This window comes from Vicugna pacos, chromosome 12 (assembly GCF_048564905.1).
Source record: "Vicugna pacos chromosome 12, VicPac4, whole genome shotgun sequence".
In the NCBI taxonomy this organism is placed as follows: domain Eukaryota; kingdom Metazoa; phylum Chordata; class Mammalia; order Artiodactyla; family Camelidae; genus Vicugna; species Vicugna pacos.
In genome coordinates, this window is record NC_132998.1 from 66477289 (window position 1) to 66503634 (window position 26346).

The 26346-nt window shown below is 62.9% G+C and overlaps 1 protein-coding gene across 3 annotated transcripts; it reads right to left on the reverse strand.

Annotated features, from left to right (window-relative positions):
* Positions 1-456: 456 nt before the first annotated feature.
* Positions 457-25770, reverse strand: SBF1 (SET binding factor 1). 3 transcript variants are annotated; one of them, XM_072973786.1, is made up of 41 exons: positions 25567-25770; positions 19431-19516; positions 18923-19060; positions 18565-18723; positions 18367-18477; positions 17642-17747; positions 17396-17528; positions 17193-17301; positions 16989-17102; positions 16803-16880; positions 16413-16526; positions 16214-16342; positions 16037-16135; positions 15745-15949; positions 15549-15661; positions 14433-14582; positions 14070-14138; positions 13838-13996; positions 13502-13767; positions 13248-13420; positions 13097-13170; positions 12827-13022; positions 12497-12624; positions 11861-12039; positions 11617-11753; positions 11301-11508; positions 10965-11161; positions 10741-10878; positions 7821-7898; positions 7380-7561; positions 7124-7303; positions 6592-6693; positions 6331-6516; positions 6135-6261; positions 5829-5959; positions 5520-5750; positions 2250-2315; positions 1901-2112; positions 1171-1258; positions 967-1098; positions 457-883 (listed from the first exon to the last, which is right to left on the reverse strand). In XM_072973786.1, exons 1-41 carry the CDS (start codon positions 25619-25621, stop codon positions 785-787), a joined length of 5637 nt encoding a protein of 1878 aa, XP_072829887.1. In that variant the 5' UTR covers positions 25622-25770; the 3' UTR covers positions 457-784. The 3 variants fall into 3 exon arrangements, with proteins under 3 accessions (XP_072829887.1, XP_072829886.1, XP_072829888.1); XM_072973785.1 differs by having other exon boundaries at positions 2208-2315; XM_072973787.1 differs by lacking the exon at positions 7821-7898 and having other exon boundaries at positions 2208-2315.
* Positions 25771-26346: the final 576 nt, after the last annotated feature.

Consider the following 26346-nt stretch of genomic DNA (forward strand, 5'->3'; position numbering starts at 1 on the left):
CCCCAGAACGGAAGCCGTCAGGTCCTGTGCCCCACCCCCCCACACGTAACCCACCCCCTGCCGCATCCCTGAGCCCTCAGGCACCCTCGCCCCCCAGGACATCTCCCACCAGGCCCCCTCCTCCCACTCCTCCAGCCCACTGACTCATGTGACCAGGGAACAGCAAGTCTGGACCCTGTGTCCTCCGGCTACCCCTACCCCGTCAGTTCTCTGGACCCAGGACAGCTTCCTAGGGGCCTCTTCCCCTGGTTCCCCTCTTCACAACACACCCCCAGGCGGTACCTTCTGTTCCAACCCTGAGAACGGCCTCCGAGGCCTGGGGGGATGGGCAGCCGGATGCCAGGCAGAGGCCTGGTGCAGCTGTGGCCCCCGCACCAGTACAGGCCCCTCAGTGGACTGGGTGGTTAAGAGGGTGGGGGACCCTCTGGGCGGGCCGAGGACACACAGCCACGTGGCTTGTCATTAGCTCTCTTTATAGATTCTGGTTCTAGGAGCAGGTTGCCTGCGGCCGGCCTGCCGGGGCCAGCACATTGACAGGGCGGGTGGGAGTGGACTATTTACAGGCCGACGGCGAGGGGCTGTACCATGGCTGCTCCCGGTGGCGGTCAGCTGCGACTCCAAAATAAGTTAGAGCCGGCGGGCAGGGTGGGGCTGGGCGGGGACTGTACACACATCAGGGGCGGGGCCTCAATACTGTCAAGGGCGGGGGCTGTAAACATGGCCGGGGGGCCCTGCCCACCCCTAGTGGTCTGCAACGAGTGGACGACTGGACGCAGGGCCGGGCTCAGGCGTCTGACAGGCAGCTCTGGATCTGGTCCACCCACTGCTGGGCTGACGGCACGTCCTGAGCACAGAAGTTGTAAACACGACGTGTCGTCTTCACCTGGGGACAGGGAGACACTGACTCCACGGCCCAACCTGGGCAGCCACCTGCCCCAACCTCCCTGTGCCCCAGTCACAGCTCACATCAAAGAAGGCCTTCTCATCCACGGTCTTGGGGGCACCCATCGTGGGGGTGCCAGGGGACACGGCCTCCACCTCTGCCAGGTCGATGACGCCCTTGCACTCGGTATCCACACGATGGTCATAGTAGCGCAGCTGAGTTGGGGCAGAAGTCAGGGGAGGCTTCCCCCCCACCCCCCCACCTCCCCTGGCTCACTGACCACTCACCTGGTGCTTGGTCTTGTCCAGCACAAACCAGCGGGCCTTCCAGGGCTTCATGAAGGCCCCTTTCTTGTACAGGGTGCCCTCGTAGGACCTGCATTTGCAGCAGAAGGGGCCCAGTGACTGCCCCGCCTCCCACCCCCACCAGCCCCAGCAGCAAGACCAAGGCCCCTGTCCCCAGACTGACCACAGCCTGGAGCACAGGGCAAGGGAAACTGAAGCAGCCTGGGGCTGTCCCCAGAAAGAAGGGACCCCCACCCCCTCACAGGACAGACACGGGGGAGGGTCCCACACCAGAGCCTCAGGGTTCAGGGAAACAGCCTGACACGCAGAGCCAGGCCCTGGTCCTCCGTGGAGCAGGCAGGTCTGGGGAGACTGGCAGCATGGCCCCTCCAGGCCCAGAGGGCGGGATGCAGCTTCACCTGGAATCTGCTCCCCCATCACTGGGCACCATGCCTGCCTCGTAGGACCCCATGGCCCCGCCCCTGCCCTCTGCAGCCTCCGCAGCCTGGCTGTGGTCAGCGGTTCTGTGTCCCAAACTCTCCCCACGCCCACCTGCTTCTCTCCAGCAACTGTCAGCTTCTGCTCAGGCCACCATCATGGCCACCCCACAAATCACTCCACCTAAGAAACTAGAAGCTGCCCCAAGGCACCTGATCCTGATCTGGGAACCACCCAGGACCCTGGCGCCCCCAGCTCAAGGCGTTCATGCCGCAGGGGGCGGTGCTTCTCACACCTGTTTTCACTCTCAGCTGTCTGGAACTGGCTGTACAGGGTGCTGGTGCTGCGGCGGGCTGCCTGGCGGGAGCCAGACGCGGTTGAGCCGCTGCTGTGGTCGCTGTCCAGGCTGAGGCTCAGGGTGGAGCCCGCAGGCCCCTCCTGCAGGTACACCCCCAGCGAGCGGCGGTGGTGGGGCACACTGGACACCAGCAGGGAGCTGGGCGCTCCCTGGGGGCAGGACGGTGGGCCTGTGTCAGAGGGGTGACCGCCGCCTCCCCCTGGCAGCAAGCCCGCCCCAGCCCCCCACACCCACACCCGCTCACACGTCCGTCTGGCCGGCCTTCAAGGCGCTGTGCAGCTCTCACCCGGTCCCAGGCGTCCTTCCAGCGCTCAGGGGGTCGGCCCAGCTCTGTCTCCAGCCGCTGCAGCTCCTAGGGGAGAATTCAAGAACTGAAAGATTACTCAGAAGAAAACACTCAGACTGGGATGTGAAAAGACAAAAGGATGGAAAATACAGGAAAGTAAGACAATGAGAAGGTCTAACACACGTGTAAGTGTCGTACAGGAGGTGGCTTTGGGCAAAATCAACAGCTGGAGACAATAGTTGAAACTTTGGCAAAACTAACAAGAGACATCAAAAACATAACCAAGAAACACTACAAACCCCAAAAGGGATAAGCTGAGCACAAACCCAGGATGACACAGGAAAACTCCTGAAAAAGAGAAAATTCCAAAACTAGGCAGAAAAAAGACATGCCGCCTTCAAAAGAGCAACAGTGAGCTGACTTCCACACAGAAAGGCAGTGGACCTGGACGAGCAGCCAGCCATGCAGCGCCGAGGCCCTGAGACAGGACCACGGCAGGGGCCAGAGCGCACCAGGCAGACTGACGGGAGCTCGGGGAGGCTCATGTGCCTGGATCTGCAGGGTGGCAGAGAGAGGAGGCGGCGGCACTGGCCAGAGCCCTAGAAGTCCAGAGAAGGCCTCCTTGAGTCTTCTGCCAAACTGAATGCCATGTGCAAGGCAAGACATCACAGGCCTGGCAGAGAGCAGCGACTAATGCAGGAAGGTGTAGGAATGTGGAGCCAGAGTGGAGAGACCCTACTGAAAACATCAGACCTTCAACTGAAACCCTGAAGAGACCACGCACTTGGAGGAGGCCTCCTCTGAACCCCGGGGAAGGCTTCTCTAGAGCTGCCCGAGCACGGCTGAAAACAACCCCGAAAGACCAGGCTGACCTACGGGCTCACTACCTGCCTGCAAGAGTAAAACCCAAGGCTAGAGGAAGAGCCCATGACCCTGAACCTCGACCATGTCCAGTTCACAGAAAATTATTAGACAAACAAGAAGGCAGGAAGTGAGAGCCATCCTCAGAGGAAGAGACAGACCCAGAAATGAAAGATACTCAATTAGCACACAAAATACTCAAAATTATTACAAATGTGTTGAAGATTTAAAGATAGAGATAACAGTTGAGTAGATGGGGAATCTCTACAGAGAATAAAAGCTATGGAGAAAAACGGAAGTTCTACAGCTGAAAAATACAGTACCTAAAGTGGAAAATTCAGACAGGCTTAAGAGCACGTTAAATCTAAGGAGGAAAAGAGTTCTGGGCTTGAAAAGAGAGTAACAGAAATCATCCAAAACGAACTGCGGAGAGGTAGCAGTGGAGGAAAAAGACAGTCGGAGCCTCGGTGACCTACAGGACAAGAAAGTCCCAGAGAAGAGGAGGGAGAGATCGTGCAGAAAAAACTTTTTAAAGAAACAGTGGCCTGAAATGTACTAAATTTAATGAAAACTATCACTTCATACATCTAAGAAGCTTAAAGAGCTCCAAGCAGGACAAATACAAAGGAAAAACACATGATGGCCAAACTGCTGGAACCAAAAGCAAAGGAAAAATCATAAAGGTCACATCACGTGAGGTTTACAACAGTAAGAACCATCACCAACCTTTAATCAGACACAGTGCAAGACAGGGAAGAGCGGAATGACATCTTTAAAATGGAGGGTGTGAATAGCTGTCAACCTAGAATTCCATCCAAAGGAAACACCCTTTGAAAAGGCGCAATGAAGGCATTTTCATGTGAACAAATGCTGAGGGAATCTGTCACTGGCAGACCTGGGTTACAAGAAACATTCAAAGTTCCTCAGGCTGAAGAGAAATGATACCAGAGCAGATCTACACTGAAACAATGAAAAATGCTGGAAATGGCAAAGAGAGGGCTTTTTCCTTGTTTCCTACTTTCTTTAAAACAAAGTTGACTATTTAAAACAAACGCAATACATGCTGGGTGCTGATCTCCTAGGTAAAAGTAAAATGTCTGATGACAGAGCCATGCAGGCTGGGAAGGGCTGAGTGGATGGTTCCCTGGGGGGGTACAATCCAACCCCAGATGGACTGTGACTGTGGGCACTGACAACCCATAAATGGCTCAAGATATACCCCCAAAACCAAATAAAGTGGACAACACAAAATAGTAATAAATAAATACTCAACTGTTAGGGAAAATAACAAAAGGAAGAAAGGAGCAAAAAATAAATGAGGTAGAAAAGAGCCAGAAGCTAGACTTCACACCAGTAATCAAATATCAATGGATTAAAAATTCCAGTAAAAGAAAAGGCAGGTAAAAAGAAGAGCTAACCACATGCTGAGTACCAGAAACTCACCTTGACCGTAGACACAGACCTGACAGAAGCAAAAGCGCCACACACAGTAATGCCGCACAGAGGCTGCCAGCTGGGGGCCCGGCCCCCAGGCCACAGTCTTCCCAGAGACAGAGAGGAGCACTTCTCTGCTCTGTGTCTATGGGTCACTTCCGCCCACAGAACTACGACCTGGCTCCCCCAAGACCTGGGTGGCAGGTGTCTTCAGACCACGCCAGTGCTGGGGCGTCGAAACATACTACCTGTTTGGTTACATCTCACCACCTCCTGGAGAGGCAGGAGTCAGCATCCCTGCTTCCCCCACAAGGACACTTAGATGCTCACCAAAGCCAGCCGGCCACAGAGTGGGCAGCGGGATGCAAACCTTCTTCTGGTCTGGACCTGAGGCCCACTGCCTTCTGATGGCTCGGCCCCAGAGAGAACCCTGGCCACTGGATGGCCACCCTCTACGCCACCCCCAGCCCCTCCCCGCCCATGGAGCTCTTTTCCCTCTCCCAGAGGTCCCTGCCCTATTGGATCCTGATTGCTGAGGCTGAGCAGACATGCCCACCAAGGACAGCAAAGAGAGGGTGAGAGGCCAGAACGTCCATCCCAAGCTTCCAGGACTGTCTCTGAAGGGGGCACCAGAGGGAGAGAACCCAGCAGAGCACTGTCCACATTAGGGTGGGTGGGGCAGCTAGACCTCAGTATGCCTGACAGCCAGGTACACGAGGAAGAAGAGGGCAGAGGTCTGCAGAGCACAGGGAGGGCACCTGGGAACATGCCGATTTCCCCGAAGGCTGACCCCCACGAGCCGGGGGCAAGGAAGCCGAGTCCTGAGACCCGGGGGTTCACGGTAACAGCCTCCGGTGTCCACAGGGAGCCATGGGTACCAACCGCCAGTAGGGTGGGGGAGGGCAGGGCCACAGGACCGGCGTGCGTGCTCGGACACCCCCTCGGAGTCTCAGGGCCCGGCTGGGCCGCACGCACCTCCAGCAGCCGGGAGATGGCGTCAGGCTGGACCCGGGGGCGGCTGTCGTAGCAGGGCCACACCACCCGCCGCCTGCTCTGGGGGGCGCCCCCATCGGGCCGCTCCTCCTCCGGGGGTTCGGGGGGCCCCTGCGCCAGCTCCCAGTCGTAGGGGGGGCCCTCGGCCAGCGTCTCCTCGGTGTAGAAGTCCCACACCTTCAGGTTGGACACGTTGCTGTAGGGCCGCAGGACCTGGGGGGCGGCCTGGAGTGAGGAGCCGGGCCGGTGGGAGCCCGGGCCCTGCTGCGTCCTGCCCAGGCCCCGGCTCACCTCCGCGTCCTCGGGCGCGTACATGTAATTGTAGAACACGGGCGTCCTCTTGCTCAGCCGGTCCACGTACTCCCACACCGACCGGCACGCCTGCTGGCCCCTGCGCTCCCCCTTCTCCTCATACAGCAGCCCTGCAGCGGCAGTGCTCAGGCCACCCTGCCCAGCGCCCCCGCCCCGGCCCCACCCCCAACCCGCGCCCCGCCCGGAGACCACGCCCCCAGCCCACCCGCGACCACGCCCCGCCCCGCCCCGCCCCGCGACCATGCCGCACCCTTACGACCAAGGCCCCGGCCCTGCAGCCCGTACCCAGCTCAATGCGCTCATAGTCCGAGTCAAGCAGGAAGGTCCGGAAGCGGCGGGACGCGTGGTGGTAGCCAAGGAACTTGAGGTAGAATGGGCTGAACTCGAACTCCATGGGGAACTGTAGGTGGACCTGTGCGGGGTCTGGGGTCAGGGGCTAGCGGTCAGAATGCACTTCCCCTTACCACAGCCACCTGCTCACCTGGTGCACGCAGTCCAGAAACTGCAGGAAGACAGGTGTGAAGCCACTGCTCTGCCCAGCCAGGGTGTGGGCCCCGCGGTGGCTGAAGCGATGGCCAAAGGACAGCCACTCCTTCTCCACCAGCAGACGGAAGCCCTCCAGAGTGCGGTAGAAAGGGTCTGAGAGCAGCTGCACCAGGGACACCACCTACCAGCACCCCCGCACGTCAGGAGGGCACAGGTGGAAGTCCTTGGCCTGCCCCCCGCCCTGGCCGCTGCGCACCTGAGTGGTGATGTCCCAGCCGTCCTCCAGGCTCACCAGGACCGAGGAGCCCGAGTCTAGGAGCTCCACCACCAGCACCGACACCTGCAGCAGCTTGTGGATCTACAGGGACCAGCAGCACCTCAGCACCTCCTGGAGCCCTGGCCTAGGACCCCAGCACCCAACCAGGCCAAGACCCACACCTGGGGACAGCCTGTGAGGCAGGCACAGCACTGGATGGACACGAAATGCTCTGGCATGCTACCCCACACCCGCCCAAGTCTCCTGGGCCTGAAGAGGTGCCCTCTGTCCTTGAGGTGCCCAGCCCCACCCGGACGGAGAGTGGAAGCCCTGACAGATCTAAGCCTGGCCTCCCTCCACCGTCTGGGTCCACCACCAGGAAGTAGCCATCACCCCCTCCCAGAGCCCAATACTATTGGACAAGCAAGACCCGGCCTGCCTTGGCTCTAGGTAAGTGGGGGCCCAGCACCCAGGCAGGGAGTCCCTCCCCATGTCCCCCTCCCCCACACTGAGGGCAGGGGCATAGAGAGACCTGAATCAGCCACTCTGAGTCTTCCAGCGAGCGCAGGAAGGAGGCTGGGCCTGGCTCAGTGGCAGGACAGCCAGGGACACATGCCTTCAGCAGCTTCTTGAAGCTGGCTTTCACCTGCCGTGCCTCAAACACCTCAATGGGCACCAGCTCCCACTGCTGCAGCGGGTCTGGCCGCACACCCTGGAGGAGACCAGCCATGGTCAGATGCGCCCAGGCCCTGTGCCCCTACCTGACCCTGTGCCCCCACCCCAGTCACCTTGAGCTGGGCTTTGTCTCCAATGATGTAGAGGGCTGCACGCTGGGGCCGCAGGAAGCCTGGGTCAGGGGGGGCCCCATTGGCCTGGGGTGGGCTCAGCATGTCTCTGCCTGCTAGCCTGGAGCCTACATCACTGCTGAGCCCCCCACTGCGCCCACCGGCCCGGACACTGCCCCATTTACCTGCACAGAGAAACCATGTGAGTGCCTGAGTAGGGCTGGGGCACTACTTGCCTGGGGCTGAGCTCCCAGGGCAGGGAAGGGTGGGACTCAGGGCATCAGGCTGTTAGTGCCCAGGGCTGTGGTGGGGGCTGGGTTATGCTGGTCACACGGGGCCGTTAGTGCCAGGTGTGTGGGGACGTTAGTGCCCAAGGTCACTCAGTCACATAGGGGCCATCAGTGCCAGGTGTAGGGGAGCCGGCCTATGTGGCCAGTACGGTACCTCGGGGCGCGGTCCGTCTGGAGGCCGAGGCCGCCATGGGGTTGGACAGCGTGGTGACCCTGGCTCTGGGGCTGGGCACTGGGGGCACAGCAGAGAGAAGGCTCAGGCCTGGCCCAAGGCCCGGGGGTGTTCCCAGAGTGTGGGGGTTGGGGGCTGTGGCCCAAAGAGGCTGGGTTCCCACCAACCACCCTGGGGGCCCCAGATACAGTGAGGATCACTGCCGAGGCCCTGTGGGCCCCCAGGGCAGGCCGGGGAGCAGAGGGCCCAGGGACAAGGAAGACCCTGGGCTGTTCTTCCAAGCCTCCTCTATGGCCCATCTCTGCAGCCCCAGCCCCATGGTCACTGCCTGACCTGCTCAATGGCACATGGCCACCAATCGTCCTCTGCCCGGCGTAGGGAGAGGGGAGGCCACAAAGCACGGCCTGGAGAGGACCAGAGCCTAGAAACTCCCAGCCTGGAACCTTGCAGAGCGGTTTGGTCCAGGACACGGGTAGGCCTGAACCCCAGCGGCAAGGCTAGCTTAGCAGACTTGTGAGGGCTGGGCCCAAGGCTGACAGGCTGGGACCATGCAGCCTGGAGGCACAGGAGCCTGTGTGAGGAAGCTCCGCAGCGGTCTCTGGCTCCAAAGCCGGCACCTGGCCCTGCCCCAGGCTCACCTGCTGCGGAGGGCACAGGGCACCACAAGCAAGCACACCACCAGCCTACCAGCTGCGAGCAGAAGCACGGGCACCCAGAACGGGGACAGTGTGTCCTTGTGATGCAGAAGCCGGACTGGAACGCATGTACGGCTGAGGTGAACTGAGCCCCTATACACCTTGGGCAATGAGGGGGTGGCCCATGCCCAGAACTCAGGGACACCAAGAGGCACCGGTGGGGCTTTGGGGACAGTCAGGGAAGACACAGGAACCAGAGGACAAAGGATCCTGAGGAGAAGACGCTGCCTGCAGGGGCCACTCAGAATCTCTGGAGAGCAGAAAGAGGAGACAGCGTGACCAGAGGTAAAGCATGCCTAATGACGGACCCTGGTGTCTGGACAGCAACATTCCAGCAGAGGAATGAGAAGGGGAAGGTCTGTGCCCCTCCAGAAGGGGAGGTGCCAAGGCCAGACCTCTCTAGGACAGCATCCCTATCAACTACCAAGAAGGCAGACTGGCCGCCCCTCTTCCCAGCCCCTGTGGCCCCAGCACCCAGCGAGCGGTAACAGATGGAGGCTGAGGCCTGCGGGCGACACAGGGACGGGAAGGCGAGTGTGCTCCAGCAGCCAACGAGGGGCCAGGAAGCAGGCCCTCCTCAGGCCTCACTTGGTGGGGGGTGAAGGCCCTCCTGTGTTCCGGAGCCTCTCCTGCTACAGGAGTGAGTGGCAGGGCCACCGGGAGGCCCTGTACTATGAGCAAGAGCAGCCTGGGCCAGGATAGGGGCAGTCGGCCACAAGGAGGGCTGCAGACCTTGGTGGTCAGCTCACAGGACTCAGGACAGGCAGAGAGAAGAGTCAAAGACGATGCCCGGGCTTCTGGAACGTTGGGACCACAGAGGGTGCCACCAGCCCCCAGCCCACGTGAGAACCCCAGTGCATCTGGGGGCCAGAGCAACAGCAGAGAAGAACGCAGACAAGCGTGAGGGGAAGGAGGAGATCAGGAAGGCCTGGCCAGCAGGTGAGCCCCGGAGTAACATCTGCACGAGCCAAGGTATGCGGAGGGTCTCACAGAGAAATGACCCCTCATGTGACATCCCCGAACTCTGAGCACGTGACAGCCAGGATGGCTATCGGTGGCACAGATCAGCCATCCCACCAAGCCTCCCAGGCGGACACTGTCACCACATCTGCTCAAGTACAGGCAGTGGGCGGCTTAGGTCAGCACTGGGCCACAGTCTGGCCCCGCGTGGGCAGCCACACAGGCCTCATGCCTCCAATGGAGAGACAAGACCTCCAGGCACAAACTAAGAGGCTCCTCACTAGACACCAGGCCCCAGGCACAGAGGAACAACGTGGGCTGGAAGGCAGCTGGAGCCATAAATCCAAGGACCAGCCCTCAAGGAGGCCCAGCACCTCTCAGGCGGGTGGAGAGAATAAGCCACATAGGATCAGAGCATCCACGAGGGTCTTGGAGGGGAGATGGGGGGAAGACAGGGTGAGGTGCAGGGTAGGCCTGACGCAGAAGTGATGGCCTTGGAGGGAGACCCTGGAGGCAGCGGCCCATTCTGACACACACCCCTCCCCGCCTGTATGCCCTCGGGCCCTGGTGGGTCTCCTGTCTAAAATCCTCTCCCAGCACCAGGCACCCACATGGCCCACCCCCCCAACAAAATCCCCGCCTGTCACCCCCCCAGAGACCAGACCACCCCTCATGGGCAGCAGCACACACTTTCTTGCATCCCCGAGCACCTGTGGGAACCACGCTGCACCATGCCCTGGCGGCCCCCAATCTGTCGGGCCTGCGGCCTCTTCTGCACCCTGGCCTATTGGGACCTTGCAGAGCAGGACAGAAGGTGTATGAGGGGGCGGGGCTGGTGTGATCAGAGGGAGGGAGGGTCTTGTGGGCCTGGATTTGCCAGGGGCAGCAGGTCCAGTGTTATGTTCAGGGGGCCCGTGGTAGGGACAGGGACACCATGCAGACAAGGCCCAGGGGGCCAAGACAGATGAGAAGTATGGTGGCCAAGCGGTAAGGTGACTGGACGGCGCGTGGGCAACACTGCAGGGGGAGCAGGATGAAGGAGGACAGTGTCCAGTGACATCAAGGCCCTGGAGATCATGGGCAGGGAAGATGCAGAGGTCAAGAAGCCTGGCTGAGGGGGAATGGTCAGAGCCGGGCCTCAGGAAACTTACCTGCTCCCACACCCCAGAACTTCTGTCCCCTTGCTGGCCAGCCCTCCATAAAAGCCGCCCCACCCTCCCAAGTCCTCCCGCCCTGAGGATGCTCACCGTGGCTGCCCATGTGGGCTGAGGAGAAGCCGCTGAGGGTATTGCGTCCAGACGCGTCAGCATAGCGTGGCATGGAGCTGACAACAGCCTGCAGGTACTTCTCCTGCTCCAGGCTGCTTGAGTCCGCCTGGGATTGGCCTGCAGGAGGAGGTGGAGCTGGAGGCAGAGCGCAGTGGGTCGGATGGGGGCAGGACAGGGTGCAGGGGACTTGAGGAGCAGGGTACCTGGAGATGGCGCGTTCTGGGTTTTGAAGAGGCCAACGACCCCTTTGCCATGCAGGCCCCCTGAGCGCAGGAGCACGGCCTTGGAGCGTCCGCTGCGCCAGCAGACCACGGGGAAGCGATTCTGGCGGTAGCAGCGGGAAACGCGCTGCAGGGCATTGTCCTGGACGCTCTGGGGGACGATCAGCAGCCCGGGGTAGCTGTGGGGAGACGGATGTGAGGGGAGGCAGAGGGGCCCTCCCCCATGCTCACAGGCCAAGGCACACCTGGACCCGTGGCTGGGCACCCCCCAGGCCTGCAGCCTTACACCCGCGGTGCTCACTTGCCGGCCACGCTCACCTGCGGCAGATGGCGTACATGCGGTTCACCGGGGAGATCCGGAAGGGCTCAGACTTGGCCCGGCTCAGGCTGCTGCTCAGTGTGCCCAGGCCCAGGCGTTGGTAATCGCGGCAGCATGCCCGCTCCACCAGGCTGCTCATGGTCATGCGGTCCGAGGGCTTCAGGGCCGAGGAAGGGGTCAGCGTGCTGGGCTCCAGCTCCTCTGACACTGGGGTGGGCCAGGCACACACGGGGGTCTGCACCCACAGACCACCCCGGCCCCCACCCTCCACATGGGGGTCTCCACCAGATGGCCGAGGGCTCCCCACACCCCCACCTGAGATCTCATCCTCCTGGTCCTCAGTGGGTGGCTGGCCCCGGTGCTCCCAGCTGGGCGGGTTGTACTTCTTCCGAGTGACATACTGCCGCCCGATGGTCTTCTTGGCGTTCTTCACGAGGTTCCGGGACAGCGTCCTAGGGCAGGCGCAGGGTCAGCAGAGGTGAGAAGGGTGGACGTGGGGACGTGCACACGGTGGTTCTGGGAAGGGTGGGTTCCCTGGCCTCGGCACTCAGCTCCACACCTGAAGGAAGGACCTTTGTCCTTGGTGGTGCGGGGTGGCCTGCCAGGTGTGTGGGCGGAGCCCAGGGTGAGCGCGAAGGTGCCCCTGATGTCCGGCGGGTACCGCAGTTTGTGCAGCTGCTTGCGGAAGAGCTCAGCGCTGTCAGACCCCACCTCCTCATCAAAGGCCATCTTCAGCAGCTGCACCAGACAGAAGGACCTCAGCGGCTGGGTAGCCCCAGGGCCTGGGCCCTGACCACAGAGGCAGGTGGGCCTGTGGGACCTCCTGTGCTGCATCAGACACCTCCTGAGGGGGCGCCCCAAGGACAGAGGGTCAGAAGAGCTGCACACGGTCGCGGCTGAGGAGCCCAAGCTCTGACCACGATTCATTCATCTGTGTGTTTCAGTTGGGCCGGGCTCATACAACACAGTCCACAGGTTCTAGGGTTAGGGCCTCACTAGGAAACGGGAAAACCTCAGAGGCTGGCACATCGCACAGGTGGAGGACACCCAGCCAGCGCACAGGGACTCCCGTAAACTCAGGGATCACAAAAGGCTCAACGCTGGCTCAAGCTGGCTCGTGAGAGTGAAACCAGGGCTCAGACACCTGCCCTCCCGGAGTGCCCACAGACCCCAGGAGTGCCCGCGCCCGGCTGACCTGAAAGGTGCAGGAGCGCAGCTGCAGCCCGTCCTGCAGGAGCTGGTCCACAGGCGTCTGGACGCTGATGCGCTTCTCCTTGGTCAGCGCGGCCACCGGGAAGGAGCGGACCACCACCTGTTCCCCCACTTGTGACAGGCCGGGCCAGAGTCAGGGGACGGAAGGGGAGGGGTCACAGAGTCCCAGGGTAGCCCAGGCAGGTGGGGGGGAGCAGGCCACAGGCTGTGTCCCACAGAGACCCTGCAGCCCTGAGGACGGCAGAGGGCGGGGCAGAGAAAGCCCCACTCACCCCGGGATGGGGTGCACAGGCAGAAGGGGCCAAAGGCTCACCCAGGGGGTCGGTGGGCATCCCCGTGAAGATGACCCGGTATGTGGTGAGGAAGACGGCGCCCTCAGCTGGAAGCAGTGCGGGGCCGCCCCCGCTGCCCCCAGCACCTTCCTCACGCCCATCGGGTAGCAGGTAGACACGCAGGCCATCGAGCACACACTCCTCGCCGGGCAGCAGGCGTGGCCGAAGCAGTTTGGGCTGCTCAGGGACAGGAGTGGCGCCTCAGGACACAGCCTGGCCCCAGTGCCCACAGGCCCCCGGCCCCCACTCACCTTCTGGATGGGGGGCAGCCTCTTGCTCTCTCTGTGCACGGCCTCCAGCGTCTCGATGTGCATCTGGACGATGTCTAGGGGAGAGCAGCTTTCATGCCCTGGCCCCCGCCCACCCATCCAAGGGGAGTGTCTACAGGCCCGGACCCCGTACCTGGCACCATGACATGCAGCCCCTTGAGGTGGTCGCTGGTGACCCCACTCTCTGTGCAGACCTTGTCCACGAAGCGGTTGATGAAGCGGACCACGGCCCCCGCCACATCGCAGGTCTCTGCGTCCTCGAAGCCGCTCTCCGTGTCGTAACTCTCTGCCACACTGCCCGCCATGCTGGGCCAGGGAAGGGCACAGTGGGCACGGCCGCCCACACGAGGCCGTCCCGCCCAGGCCCCAGCCCCGGCCGCACCCCACCTGTTGGTGACCAGGCTGTTGCTGGCGCTTTCCAGGTCGCCCAGCCCTGCACGCTCCCGCAGCAGCCGGCTCTTGCTGCTGTCCAGGGGCAGCAGCAAGTAGCTCATGCGGTTGGCATAGTGGATGGCCTGGCTGAACACTGTGCTCTCCTCCTTCTGCACCAGCTCCTGCTGCTTCTCGCGGCTCAGGGTGGGCCACAGGCGCCTCTGCTCAGATGCCACGTCCAGGGCCGAGCGCTCGTCCTCCCATCCAGGCACCTCCCCGACCTGCCACAGGGCTGCAGGTGAGCCAGGGCCAGGCCCGCCACTGCCCCGGGCCCAGGGAGCACCCTCGCACCTGAGAGGGGTCTCGGTCCTCGGCAGGCTCCAGATAGAGGGCCCGGATGTGAGTCTGCACATCCCCGTAGAACATGGCCTCCCAGAACTGCGGCGTGCTCCACACCACGTGCTCCTGCACGCAGCTGTACGCAAACTGCGTCACCCCTGGGCTCAGCTTCTGCAGAGGCCGAGTGGGAGTCAGTGGGTGCAGCGGGAGGGGCAGGGGAGATGCTGTGCCACCCGGCACTCACCCGGCAGAAGGCCGTGACCAGGGGCAGCAGGGCAGCTGCGACACCGTGCTCGTCCAGGGAGGTGCAGTCCTGCAGCAGAGCCGGGTTGTTGGAACCTGTCCCAGTGCCCATCCCACCCGACTGGCACCGCCGACAGGGCAGCACCTCCCACAGTGTCCCTGAACTATCTCCACCAGGTCCTCAGGGCTGCTCAGAGATCGGGGGCAGGAGACTCCCACACCAGCCTCCAACAAGAGTTCTCCCCACGCCACCCTCAACAGCAGACCAATGTCTCCCTAGTTGTTGGCGTTCCCAGAAGACTAGGGAACCCTGCACACCCCAACCCTGCAGCCACAATGCCAGTAGGTGGAGGCCCAGTCTCACCTGCAGGCAGCAGTTCATCATGCGGACAACGAAGTCGAACTGCTGGTGGTCCAGGACAGCCCGATTCTGCTGCACATGCAGGTGCAGCTCCTGGGCAAGGCAGCGGCGGGCTGCACGCCCCTTCAGTGCCCTCAGCACAGCTGGAAGCAGCTGGGGACAGGGAAACGGAAGGAAGACATGAGCCGAATATAGATCCAACCTCTTGGAGGGGCTGGAGGGAGGCAGAGAAAAGGCCTGGCACAGACACGGGAGGCCAGAGCCCAGGTTCCAAGAGGACACCCCGCAGCCATCTGGGTGAGGTGTGCCCAGACTCCAGAGCTTCACTGCCCAGGAGGCACCAACACTCTACTGGACCCAGCCCTCCCCACGCAGAGTTCATGGCACGCTCCGGGTGAGGCCCCACGGCCCTAGCTCAGCAAGCACCGGCTTCGGGGCCCTGAGCCGCTCGGCCAATCAGGGACTCAGTGTCTAGAAAGCAGAACCCTAACACAGAGCAAGCAGCTGGCTCAGCACTGGGCCGGCAGAGAAGGGGCCAGGCTTGTCTCGTGCTCACTACCATCCACTATAAAACAACTGGAACCCTGCAGGCCCCCAATAAGGGGCAGGTATAAGAATTAGGTGATTCACATGGGACCACACAGCCATGAAACACGAGGCAGACTCACAGCGGCTGCCGTGAGACCTGAGGTGTCAGTGAGCACCTCAGAGGGCGAATTTGTAAGTATACTCCACAGATAAATGACCCGTGTGGGTTTACGTTGTTTTTTGCCAAGGATAAGGGAGAAACTTGAGTGAGGGAGGTATAGCTCAGTGATAGACCACGTGTTTAACATGCATGAGGTCCTGGGTTCAAGGACCTCCGTTTAAGAAAAAAAGAAAAAAAAAAAGAAACTCAACAGCAGGAAACTTCAGGGTTTTCTGATAACTGAAAGTTAAAGTAAATTCCCTCTGCTGAGCTTTCCCAGGAAGCTGTTCTGGCATCCACCTGCCTTTCTGCTGGTCCGGCTCCCTCCGGTTGCAGCAGGTGAACAAGGGCCAGGGCTCCTCTGAAAGCCACTGCTCTGGCCCAGGTTGTCCCCAACCCCGGAACCCCGGCACTTCCTGGGGTGCCCTCACCTTCTTGGCCTCGAGCATCTTCCCCTCAAACACGTAGGAGATGCAGTTGCGGACCACCTCCAGCCGGCGCGCGCTGTTGCCATGGAGCCCGCTGTTCCGCTCAAGGATAGCAGCTGGGAACCAGAGATCACACTTACCTCTGACCTCACGCCCCACCCAGGCCACACTTGAGGGCCCTCTCATCCCCAATACGCACTCATGGGGGGCCCTGAGGGCACAGTGGTCCTCCTCTCAGCCTTCACGGCCGGGGGTGCGCCCTGCATCTTGGCCGCGGCCTGGTCCACTATCCACTGCACCATGCCCTCGTCCAGCCGGGGGAAGGGCCGGGGCGCCCGCCGCAGGTGGCTTGCCTCCCCTGGCCTCTGCACCTTGTGCATAGCCACAGCGGGGTATGGGTTCTCCTGGGGGGACACAGGCAGGCGTGGGTAAGTGGCTGGGGGCACAGTGACCTCGTCAGACCCGCCCACCCCTTGTGTCACCCGCCGTACGTTCTTGTAGAGCTGCTCCGCCAGTTCCTTGACATGACGCAGGACACGCTGAGGGTGGTTCTCGTCTGCCCGCATCCTTGCCACCTCGTGGGCCACCAGCTGGGGGAGGAAGCAGGGTCAGGTGGGCTGGCGAGGAGATGGTGGTGGGGGCTCCTCCCAGCTGTGGTAGGGGCACACCTCATCAAATAGGTCTGTTGGGCGGTAGGGGACCCCGCGTTCCGACACGAAGCCTGCGAAGGCCATGCCCTCCAACACCTTCATCAGGAAGTCGTCCTCCACCAGCCCGCGCTGGCCCAGGAAGGCCGCCTGGGGAACACGAATGGGTCAGCACCGGAGGCTCTCACCTCTCCCCACCCCACCCCTGCCTGGCGCCCACCTTATGAAAACGGATGACAGGCTCCGGGTGGATGCGGACCATGTGCAGACACCAGCGGTAGCCTTGCAGGAGCTGAGCAAAGAGCCGTAGGAAGACAGCACGCAGCTCCTTATCCTGGGGCATAGGTGAGTGCAGGTGAGTGCCAGGCACTCCACTGGCCAGGCACCTCTGTCTCTCCTGCCCCTCCAATCTTCCTCCACACAAAGCCACAGAGCCTCCTCTAAGACGGTGCTGACAGGCACGCCTGCACAGGATGCTCCGAGGCTCACACCCTCCACACCCGGCCCCTGGAGGAGTGCTCGGCACTACCAGCAGCCAGCAGCGGCAGTAAACCTGAGGAGAGGGCATGGATGGCCATAGGCCCCCCACCAGAATGGCAGTGACCCCCACCTGCATCTTCAGGGAGGAAGTAGACATTGTGGGTGGAGGGAACGCAAGATCGGCCAACTCCAGCTCTGGATCCAGGACCTGTCCAGGCAGAGGAAGTGGAGTCGGCTGCATACCTGCCCCGGGCTCCAGGCCTCCTGCCACCAAGTGACCCCACCCAGCTTCCCTGAGGCCCCGGCCCTCCCTCACCATGCTCAGAACACTGTGCGTCTGACTCTGCAGTGGCTCCGGCAGGGGTGGGATGTGCACACACTCAGGGACAGTCACTGTCCCTCCATCGAGATCAGCAACAATCACATCCAGCTGTGGACCAAACGGGACGCGGGGTCAGGGACCCACAGGCCAGTCAGCAGGGCCTGGAGCAGCAAGGTGTACACCAAGCAGGGCCCTCACCAGCTCTTGGGCCTCTGCCTGGAAGGCGGCGTTGACTCCAATGATGAAGGGTGTGGGCGTGCTGAGCACCTCCAGGAGCTGCGCCGGCAGGATGGGCACATACGTGAAGCTGCAACGGGACTAGGCTCAGTGCGGCCGGGCCCACAGAGGGCAGGCAGGAGGCGGGGCTGTGGGCGGGTGGTTGGAGGGGCGGCAGTGAGTACCTGTATCTAAGAGGGAACAGCAGTGCCAGAAGCCCCCGGCAGGCATCGGAGAGGCGCTGGTAGCTCCGGGACAGGAAGAGCACCTTGTGCTCCGTGAGCGCAGCACAGAACAGGGACAGCACGTTGGTGATGCCTGCGGGACGGACAGCTTAGAGATCCTGGCACTGCCCCAGCAGGGAGACATCCGCGTGTGCCCACCAGCCCCAGGGCAGGAGAGGAAGGACTGTGGGTAGGTGGCTGGCTCACCCAGCTGGCGGAAAAGCAGGGCCACGCTGCAGCGGCTGATAGGCAGCGAGTCGGTGAGTGGGGTCTGGATGACCTGCCGGTCACCAGCTCCTAAAGAGATGGTTCTCTGTGGAGAGAGAGAGACCAGTGCTCACTTGCTCCAACCAGACCTGCAAGAGCCTAGAGCTTCACAGCCTCGGTCACGCCTAGGGGACTGATAAGTGCGCCTGGCCAGGGCGGGCAGCATGGCAGGAGGGACAGCCACGCCAGCCTCTGTAGGCCCCCGCAGTGCTGCAGAGAGAACTCAGGGCCTCTGACCTGGGGCAGGGACGGGGTCTGGGTGGGCAGAAGAAACAAAGAATCCGTACCACTCCGTCCTCAACAGAGTCCAGCTGCACAGGACAGACAGGCAGAGAGACACAGTTAGACACACCCACGCAAGGGCACAGACCAGGGACGGACGGATAAGCTGACGCCGACATCCAGAGACAGGCACACCCGAGGAGCAAGAGGGCAAGAGGGACCAAAGTGGGTCAGGAAGAGAGCCAGGCGAGACATAGCACACAGGCGAGAGCGCAGGGCCAAGACAAGCTGACAGGTGGCGGCACCAAGATGTAGGAGAGCATCCCAGGCTGGGGCCGTGCTCAGCCCAGGCTGGATTCCAGGGGCCTCCCAGGCCCCACCCCATGGCCTTGGGCACCAGGAAGGCCTATGGCTGCGGGTGGGCAGCAGCTGCCCCGACCCACCTGCGAGCCCCCGGCCAGGGGGATGATGCACGTCAGCAGGTTCCCCACCACACTCTCCAGGCCCACGTTCAGGCCCTCCACGTGGATGGTGTAGATGAGACCAAGGCTGTTCTGCAAGGACCACCAGTGGGGGATGAGGATGGCACTGCCGGTGGGAGCACCCCATGTCCAGCCTTAAGCCCTGGCTGCCCACCTCACCCTGAACACCTCCGCGTGGTCCAGTCGAGATACCAGCACCAGCGTCTTCGGAGCAAACAGCTGGCCCGGGGAGCCAGATGCCGTGGGTGACGGTCGCACTGGGCCTCCCTCATCGGCCTCCTCCTCCCTCTCGGCGGCGTCCTGGGTGCACAACCCGTCCTGTGGACAAAATCCCCGTCAGCCCCACTCTCAGGCACGCTGCCTGAGCCCAGGGGAGGATACAGGTGCTCAGACAGGACTGGCCCTCTGGGAAGTCCAGCCTCCATGAGGCAGGGCATCAGGACCAGACACAGCTGGGGCACACATGCAAGCAGAGGACAATGGCCCCAGCCGGAAGCTCAGCGCTGGGCAGGCTGACCTGCGTGGGCTCCACAGGCTCCCAAAAGGTCAGGCAGGCGCAGTAGTGCCGCTCAGAGTTGATATCGGTGAGGACAGCAACAAAGAAGGTTGGCGGGTTCCTCTCAGGACACAGCTGCCACCCACTTGGCTGGCAAAACTGGTGAGGAAGGGGCCAGAGTCAGCAGTCGGCTCCCTCTAACCCCTTGCCCTCGAGTGACTGCAGAGCCAGCGCCCGGATGCCAGATTCCAGTGAGCAGGCAGCACCCTGCTCCGTGACCTGGGTGCCTCCTGGCCCTCAGTCCCTCCACCATAACAGGGAGCAACGGCCTCAGGCCTCCCTGTGTGGGGCGAGGACCCTGTGACGCAGGACATGGGCCCCACCACCACGAGGGGACACCATGACAGGACTTCCCTCTGGTGGTGGAGCCAGGCACTGCGGCAGGTCCTCTTAGTCCAGCAAGGCCGCCCCGCGCCATCTCAGCACCCCCTCCTCAGCGCAGGGCCCTGCGGGAGTGCCCCTCACTCACCAGCTCGATGCCCTGGGGGAATGGGTTGTCCTCCCAGTCCTTCTCTGGGAAGCGCTGCAGGATCTGGCCCTGGCCTTCCCCACTCCCTGAGGACAGGACAGGGGGTCAGAGCGCCACCACCTCCCACACCCCCACCCACTCAGGAGCCTCAAAGCCCCGAGTGGAAACATCTCCCCCACCCTGGCACCAGACCAGCCTCAGCTCCCAGACCTACAGTTTCTCTAAGGAGAGGCCACAAGGCAGCCACAGAGCCCAGGGCCACCAGAGGGCACAGGGAGAAGCCCTTGCTGTAGGGTCAGGCCCCCTGCAGGCCTGGGGCTGGGCCAGGCACCAGAGCACAGAAGCCCCAGCCTGGAGGGAGGGCCGTGCACTCCCTGTTCCTGCCCTCACGCCCCCAACCGCATCAACTCCCTCAGCCAGAACCATAGCCAGCATGCCAGCCCAGCTGCACGGCACCTGCCCCTCCAGGAAGAGGACAGTTGTTCCAGACTGTTTCACAGCCAACCCCCAGCCTAGGCACGCAGTCCCCACGACCCCCTGGCCTGCTGGACAGTGAGCGAGAGGTGTGGAGCTCTCACACCTGTTGTTTCTGTCCCAGACTGCTGCTTGTCCTCACTGCCTCTGACAAGATGGGCCCAGCAAAGGTCCCAGAAGACAGCCAGAGACAGTGGCAGCTGGCAGGAAGGACAGGAGTGCCGTCATGGGCACTGAATGTGGTGGCACAGGCCTGCTCCCTGCCTGCACAGGTCACCGCGTGCAGCCCTGGGTCACCTGGACCAGGGTGGAGGGCCGGGGGGTAGGGGCACATGTCCCAGTGTGTTCCCCAGAGGACCCCCCCCCCAACTCCTTGAAGCCACAGGGCCCGCTAAGTCCCATCTGATCTCCTCTCGCCCACTCCATGGGCAGGGCACTGCTCCCAGATCCAGTCCATGGTGGCCGGGCCAGCTGGAGGCCCCTGCCTCCTGCTCACCCTCTGCGGAGCCAAACCTGGGGGCATGATGAGGGCCACGTCAGGGAAGCACCCCTCACAGGCCTCGTGGAGGATGGACATGGGTCTCCGTTCTTCCTCAAGCTCCCACCCAGCGTGGAAGCAGGGCGAAGCAGGAACAGACAAGAGCCTCCCCACCTTCACCTCCCACACATGACCAGCAGGCACCACCAGCCTCGACGCTGCTGCCCACGCCAGCAGAAAAGCAGGGGCAGACAGGTAAGGGGAAGGGCCGCCCAAGGCCCAGAAACCCACCAAGTGCAGACTTGGAGGACCTGTCACATGCAGCCTCACGTCCAGCCAGCCTGGTCTACCAGGACCTGAATGGGCACAGGAGCCTCAGACAGAGCTGGGGGCCTGGGCACAGGCAGGCAGGCCCCAGCAGGAGGCATTCCTTAGGCCCCTGGAAGGCAGAGGAGCTGGGTTACACGCACTCTTAGGCGACCACCCACCCTCCAGGATCACGGAAGGAGGTCAGCAACAGGCAGCCTGGGAGAAGGGGGGGTGAGGGACCATGACTCTGACTCACAAAACCTCAGCTTCCTGCTCCCCTCCCCCTTTTACCACTGACACTGAGAAGAGGTGGCAGACAAGACAAGGTGGGGGAGGACAGGTGTCTGCTGGTGCCACACACGTGCACATGCAGCACACGGGGTCCCTCCAGGCCCACCCCCAAGGGCCACAGTCAATAGGCCCAAGCTGGCTCACCCTGACCCACAGCTCCTTCCCCTCCACTCCCCCAGGGGCTGACTGGTGTGCGGCCCCAAACCACCACTGGGCGCGGCCCAGCTGGCACCTACCTAGGGCTCACCCAGTTCTTGCCGTGAGGCAGCAGACTGAGGAAGAGGGGTATGTGTGGATGGGACGTACCCTCTGCCCCACAGCCTGTCCCAAAGCCGGGGGACAGGCAGCCTTCCGCAGCCTCTCCCCACAGGGAAGCGGGCAGAGTGGCTGGCCACTGGCCACTGCCCACCCTCCCTGCCTCATTCAAGTATGAAACCCCACTTGCAGGGCTCCAGGACCCTCTAAAGGACCAAGTGAAGGCTTTCCCTGAGCTGTCCCAGCTGCCTATGGAGGCAGGTGACCAGGCAGGGCAGTGAGTGTCCCTTGCTGGCTCCTTCTGTGGGCCATGACAGTGCCCAACTGGCCCTCAGGTCTCAGCCCAAAGAGTGTCCCCTCCTCGAGGCAGCTCGTTGCCCCCTGCCCAAGCCTGGGGCCTGCAGCGGCACCCCCAGGACCTCCCACCTCTACTGCACCCTTCTGTGACTCCGGGGGCACTTGCTGGCCAGCTGGGCCAGACAGGAGCTCCACGAGCTGGAAGCTGCATCTCTGTGCCTGGCACGGACCGTGGCTGAACAGGGCTTGCTGAACACACACAGCCGGCTCCACCACCATCCTCCCACACCCAGCTCCACTCACACCCCACAAGCAAACATGTTCTTCAGTAAGAAGTGCAGGGCAGCTTCCGGAGCCCCGAGGCACACCAGGACACAGAGGCCCTCCCAAGATGGGTGCCCCCTGGAGGGGCCTGACCCCCCGGTCTCCCCCACCCTTCTCTGAGACCCCAGCCTACATCTCAGCTCTGTGCTAACTGGGGCCAGGCGGCAACCAGGCTGCTGGCCTGCCTCCTGGGATGGGGGCGGGGCTCTGCCACATCTCCCAGTGTCCCCACCCACTTGAGCCCTTGTGGCCACGGAGGCAACCTACAGAAGCTGAATTCCCTGTCCCACCAGAGCTGTCCCACCTGGGGGTAGACACCCCCACCCTACAATGACAGGGCTAATCCAACCAGCACAGCCGTGCAGCACAGCAGAGTGCTCTACGGGGGGCCCCAGGAGGAAGGGCACCAAGGTCCCCTGAGACACAGACAGGGACTAGAGCTTCCTCTCGCGCCACGTCCCCACAGCCAGCCCCATGGGGGAGAACACAGAGCTCGCATCTGTCATCTGCCTGCAACACCATCACCAGTGCCAGGCTCCGACGCCTGGGCCGGCCCCAGCCAGCATGTGCTGCGGGCAGAGGCAAGGAAGGATGGCTGTCTCCGCTCCTGCCCCGCCGCACACGCCCTGAGATGAGCCCAACTGTGGGAAGGACAGCACCTTCCTGCTGCTCCACCCTCCCAAACCTCAACACACAGGCCACTCCCAGCCAGCCACAGCAGCAGGCCATGTGCAGAGGGGCCGCAGCCTCTCTGACTTCCTCCAGTCAGACTAGACTGGCTCTGACCCAAGGCCTTGGACCCTTCAGGCTCCCAGGGTGGGGCGGGGAGACAGCTGAGGCCATCCCAAACAGCCCCAACCTGCTCCAGAGGGAGGGCAGGAACATGGGTGGGGAGAGTACATGGGGCCCAGGAATGTGGCCAGCTCAGCAAGTCAAGACTGAAAGAGGCCAGGCCATGGGATAGAAGGTCTTTTCCCCAGATATTGGGGGGTGGAAAGTGTGCACTTACTACCTGGTCAGCTTGAACACATTTCCTGCCCCGAAAGACACACCCCAGTACTGGCCAGACTGTGTTAAATCAGCTGACCACCGTCCGGGCCCTCCTGGGCCAGGAATGGGGCACCGGTGGTCTCTCCAGCCCCCACTATGTCCCCAGAGCTGGGCCCCCTCCACTCACCAGGGCAGGAGTCTGCACCCTCTGAGATGAATGAAGGGGTCCCACCAGCCACCCCTTGCCCTCCTGCCTGGAGCAGTCTGCCAGGTAGTAGCATGAAGCCAGAATGCTCCCTCAGGCAGGACTCGGGCTCAGCACCCAGGCCCTGCATCCAGCAGCTCGGACGGGATGTCCAGATCCAGGCCAAGGACAAGACACCCCCTACTCTTACCCTCTCCACCGAACCCAAAAGACCCTGTGTCTTGCCCCAATGTTCTAGGCCTGCCAGCACGTAGGGGGACCTCCACCTCCTGCTGAGGTGCCTGCAGGCGTCCACACACCTGCTGCTCAGCATGAACAAGACACCCATCACTTCCCAGAGCCTCTCACACGAATGGTTTCACGTGTGTGTCCATCTTGTGCTCACAGGAGCCTGGAAGGTCTGTGTGACTCATCCCATTCCCAGATGGGGAACTTGGGGTGCCGAGGGCCTAAAGACTGGCACAAGGTCACAGAGATATCAAATGGTGAAGCAGGGACCCACCGACCCCCACTCTGCTTCAGACTTCCCCACCACCTCACTCTGCCCTGGGCCCCACAGTCAAAGTTCCAGCCTGTGGGCTTGTTCCTCACAGAGATGGACCAGTCCTACCAAGGGAGACCCTGAGGGTGGCCTGCCAGCAGCTGACCAGCTCCAACCCAAGAAGGCAGTGGTTAGGGGGCTCCACGGTCCTCCCACCCCTGTTGCAGTGGATGTCTTGAGACTTATTCCTTCTGGCCACTCCGGGTGAGCAGGCATTGTGGGCTCCAGCCTTCTCCCCTGTCCTGCTCAGAGTCCACACACACCTGGGGTGCCCAAGCCCGTGTGGCTCCAACCAGTTTGTCATGGAGCCCACCCATGACTCCTTCTGCCTCCCTGACGTTCCCTTCAGCTGCCACCACCATCAGCATGCCTCCTACCTGTCCTCTGCCTGCGGTCTCTGCCTCCTCAGCCCTCCCTACATCGTCAGCTGCCAAGCCCACTCTACTCATGCAGCCCCTACCCTGGCACCCAGCCCAGGGCCCTACCCTGGTGCAGCCCCCTGGCCATCCTTGTTTCCCTGGATCGCATGCAACGCTCTGCTCCAGATGACAGGCCCTCCTCACTGCCCCCTCCCCACAAGCCTTGAAGCAGATGGCTCTCTTTCTGGGCCTGAACAACACAGTGAACCTGACACGTGCAGACTGCAGGACGAGGACAACTGGTCCTTGCCCACAAGCACTCCCTTTCTGGAGGGAGAGACGTGCTCATGACCAAGGGCGACTGGATGGATATGCAGACAGGTGGAGCAGAGAGGAGGAGCGAGTGCTGAGTGGACAGGCACTGAGGAGCGTCTGGAAAGTGCAGGGTCCAGCAGGTGGAGGCTCAGCAAGAAGACAGGCAAAGAGGAGAGAAAATCCAGGTCCTGGATGGTGACAGTGGCTGCTGCGGTGACAAGAGGCAGGGTAGCTTGGGGTAGGCGCAGGGGGTGCTCAACCCCACCCTCAGGCTCAAGGTTCAGCCCCAGTCTGACCACACAGCCACCTCCACCACCCCCAATGACATGCACTGCCCTCTTGCCACTGGGATTTGAGCCCACAGCTTGGCTCTGGGTTAGCCAGGGTGCGTGTCCCAATCCCTCTGTGGGGTCTCAGACCAGGCACTCAAACTCCACCCTGACTCCACTCTACAGATGGGAGCAATAGGAGAGAAACCTCGGTGGGCTGCTGAGAGGAAGTGAGATCACACACACACAGGGCTGTGCAGGGCCTGGCACACCAAGTGCGCTCCCCAGCGCCACTGTCTCCCGACTGCTGCTGATGTCATTGCCAGGCTGCTTTCTCCTACCCTCTGGGCTGAAGGGCTCTCAGACATAGGCGCTGACCCTAGACGGACCTCCTGGCCATCTGCACCAGGCACCACACTGATCCCCAACCCAGGGCTTGGCTTGCAGGCATGAAGATGCAGGCCTTCTGCCAGGAACCTTCTCTCTCCTCCCCACGGTTCCTCCTGAAGTCCTTCGAGTTCCAGCTCAGACACCACCTCTTCAAGAAGTAGTCCCTGAACCCCATTCCTCTTCTGCATCCCACCCAGCCTCCTGGACCAGACACGGCATAGGGGCCGGAGGCTCCAGACCAGAGGCACTGGGGGTCAGAGGAGGGGCGTGCAAGTGAACGGTCCGTGCCCCCGGACGCAGAGCCGCCCGGCAGTCGGCCAAGGCGGAGAGAGCCCATCCCACCCAACTGGGAGTCAGGAGGCCGAGCCGCCCCAGGGCCCTCCCACCTCCCGGGCGACGCCGAGGCGCTGCCGGCCTGGTTCTGCCCTGAGAGAGGCGGGCAGGCTAGGCTCGGCCCGCCCAGTCTCATCGCGCTGCCCACCTTGGAGAGGCCGGCCCTCTGCGACCCCTGACCCCAGACCCCGACCCAGCCCAGCCGGCAAGTGTCCGGCTGATCCTGGGGCAGCCCCGCCGCCGTGACCGACCCTTTCCGGCTCCCGACCCCCCGGCCCCGGTTCTCGGCCGCGCGCCGGCACTCACCGCGCGGGTGCGGCCCGAACGCCACCAGCACAAAGTAGTCCGCGAGCCGCGCCATGGCGAGGGGCGCGGGCGGGCTCCGCGGCTCGGGGACGCGAGGGCGGAGCGCTCATGGCCCGGCCTCGGCCCTGGCCCGCGCACCCCGGACGCCCCTGGCCCGCTCCGCGGCGGCGGCGGCCAGGGTTCCCGCCGCCATCTTCCCAGCCAGCCGGCCCGCCCGGCCGCGCCGTGCGCCTGCGCGATCTCGCCCCGCCCCCCCATGGGCGGGGCCTGTAACAGTGCGCCCCCATTGGTCCAGCGGGGCGGGCTCGGTACCCGGGGGCGGAGCTCTGCCTCACCGCCCCCTCACCGCCCCAGAGCGGTGACAGCGACGGCGGCTCCCGCGGGTCAGCGGCAGGAGCCGCCGGGGTCCGAGGGCGCCTCGCGGCGGTGGCTCCCGCGAGGGGCGGAGAAGGGTCCTGCCCTATCCCTGGGAGCTCTTAGTCTGGGATCGGGGCGGCTCCCGCGGCTCCCTTCCCCGGCGCTGTCAGTCTGGAGAAAGGCTGGAGCGCCCGGCCCTGCCCGCAGATCTCCCACGCTGGGGGAATACCCACCCAGGCCCTGCCCTTGGGGTTCCCAGCCTGAGGAGTGCTCGGGCCGCCCTTAGAAGCCCCATCTAAGAGGGGTGAAACGCTTAGCACATGACCTTAAGAAAGGCGCGCTGCACGGCCTGCTGTAAAGTCCAACGTTTTAGGCAGTGAGGGGTCTGGGGCCCAGGTTCGGTGCTTTGGAGAAGGCTACACC

Coding starts and splice junctions, on each gene's coding strand:
- SBF1 (XM_072973785.1), bottom strand. CDS start 25,621: ATGGCGCGGCTCGCGGACTACTTTGTGCTGGTGGCGTTCGGGCCGCAC. Junction 16,136..16,213: donor CAACAGACCTATTTGATGAG/GTGTGCCCCTAC, acceptor TTCCTCCCCCAG/CTGGTGGCCCACGAGGTGGC. Junction 11,162..11,300: donor ATGTACGCCATCTGCCGCAG/GTGAGCGTGGCC, acceptor GTCTCCCCACAG/CTACCCCGGGCTGCTGATCG.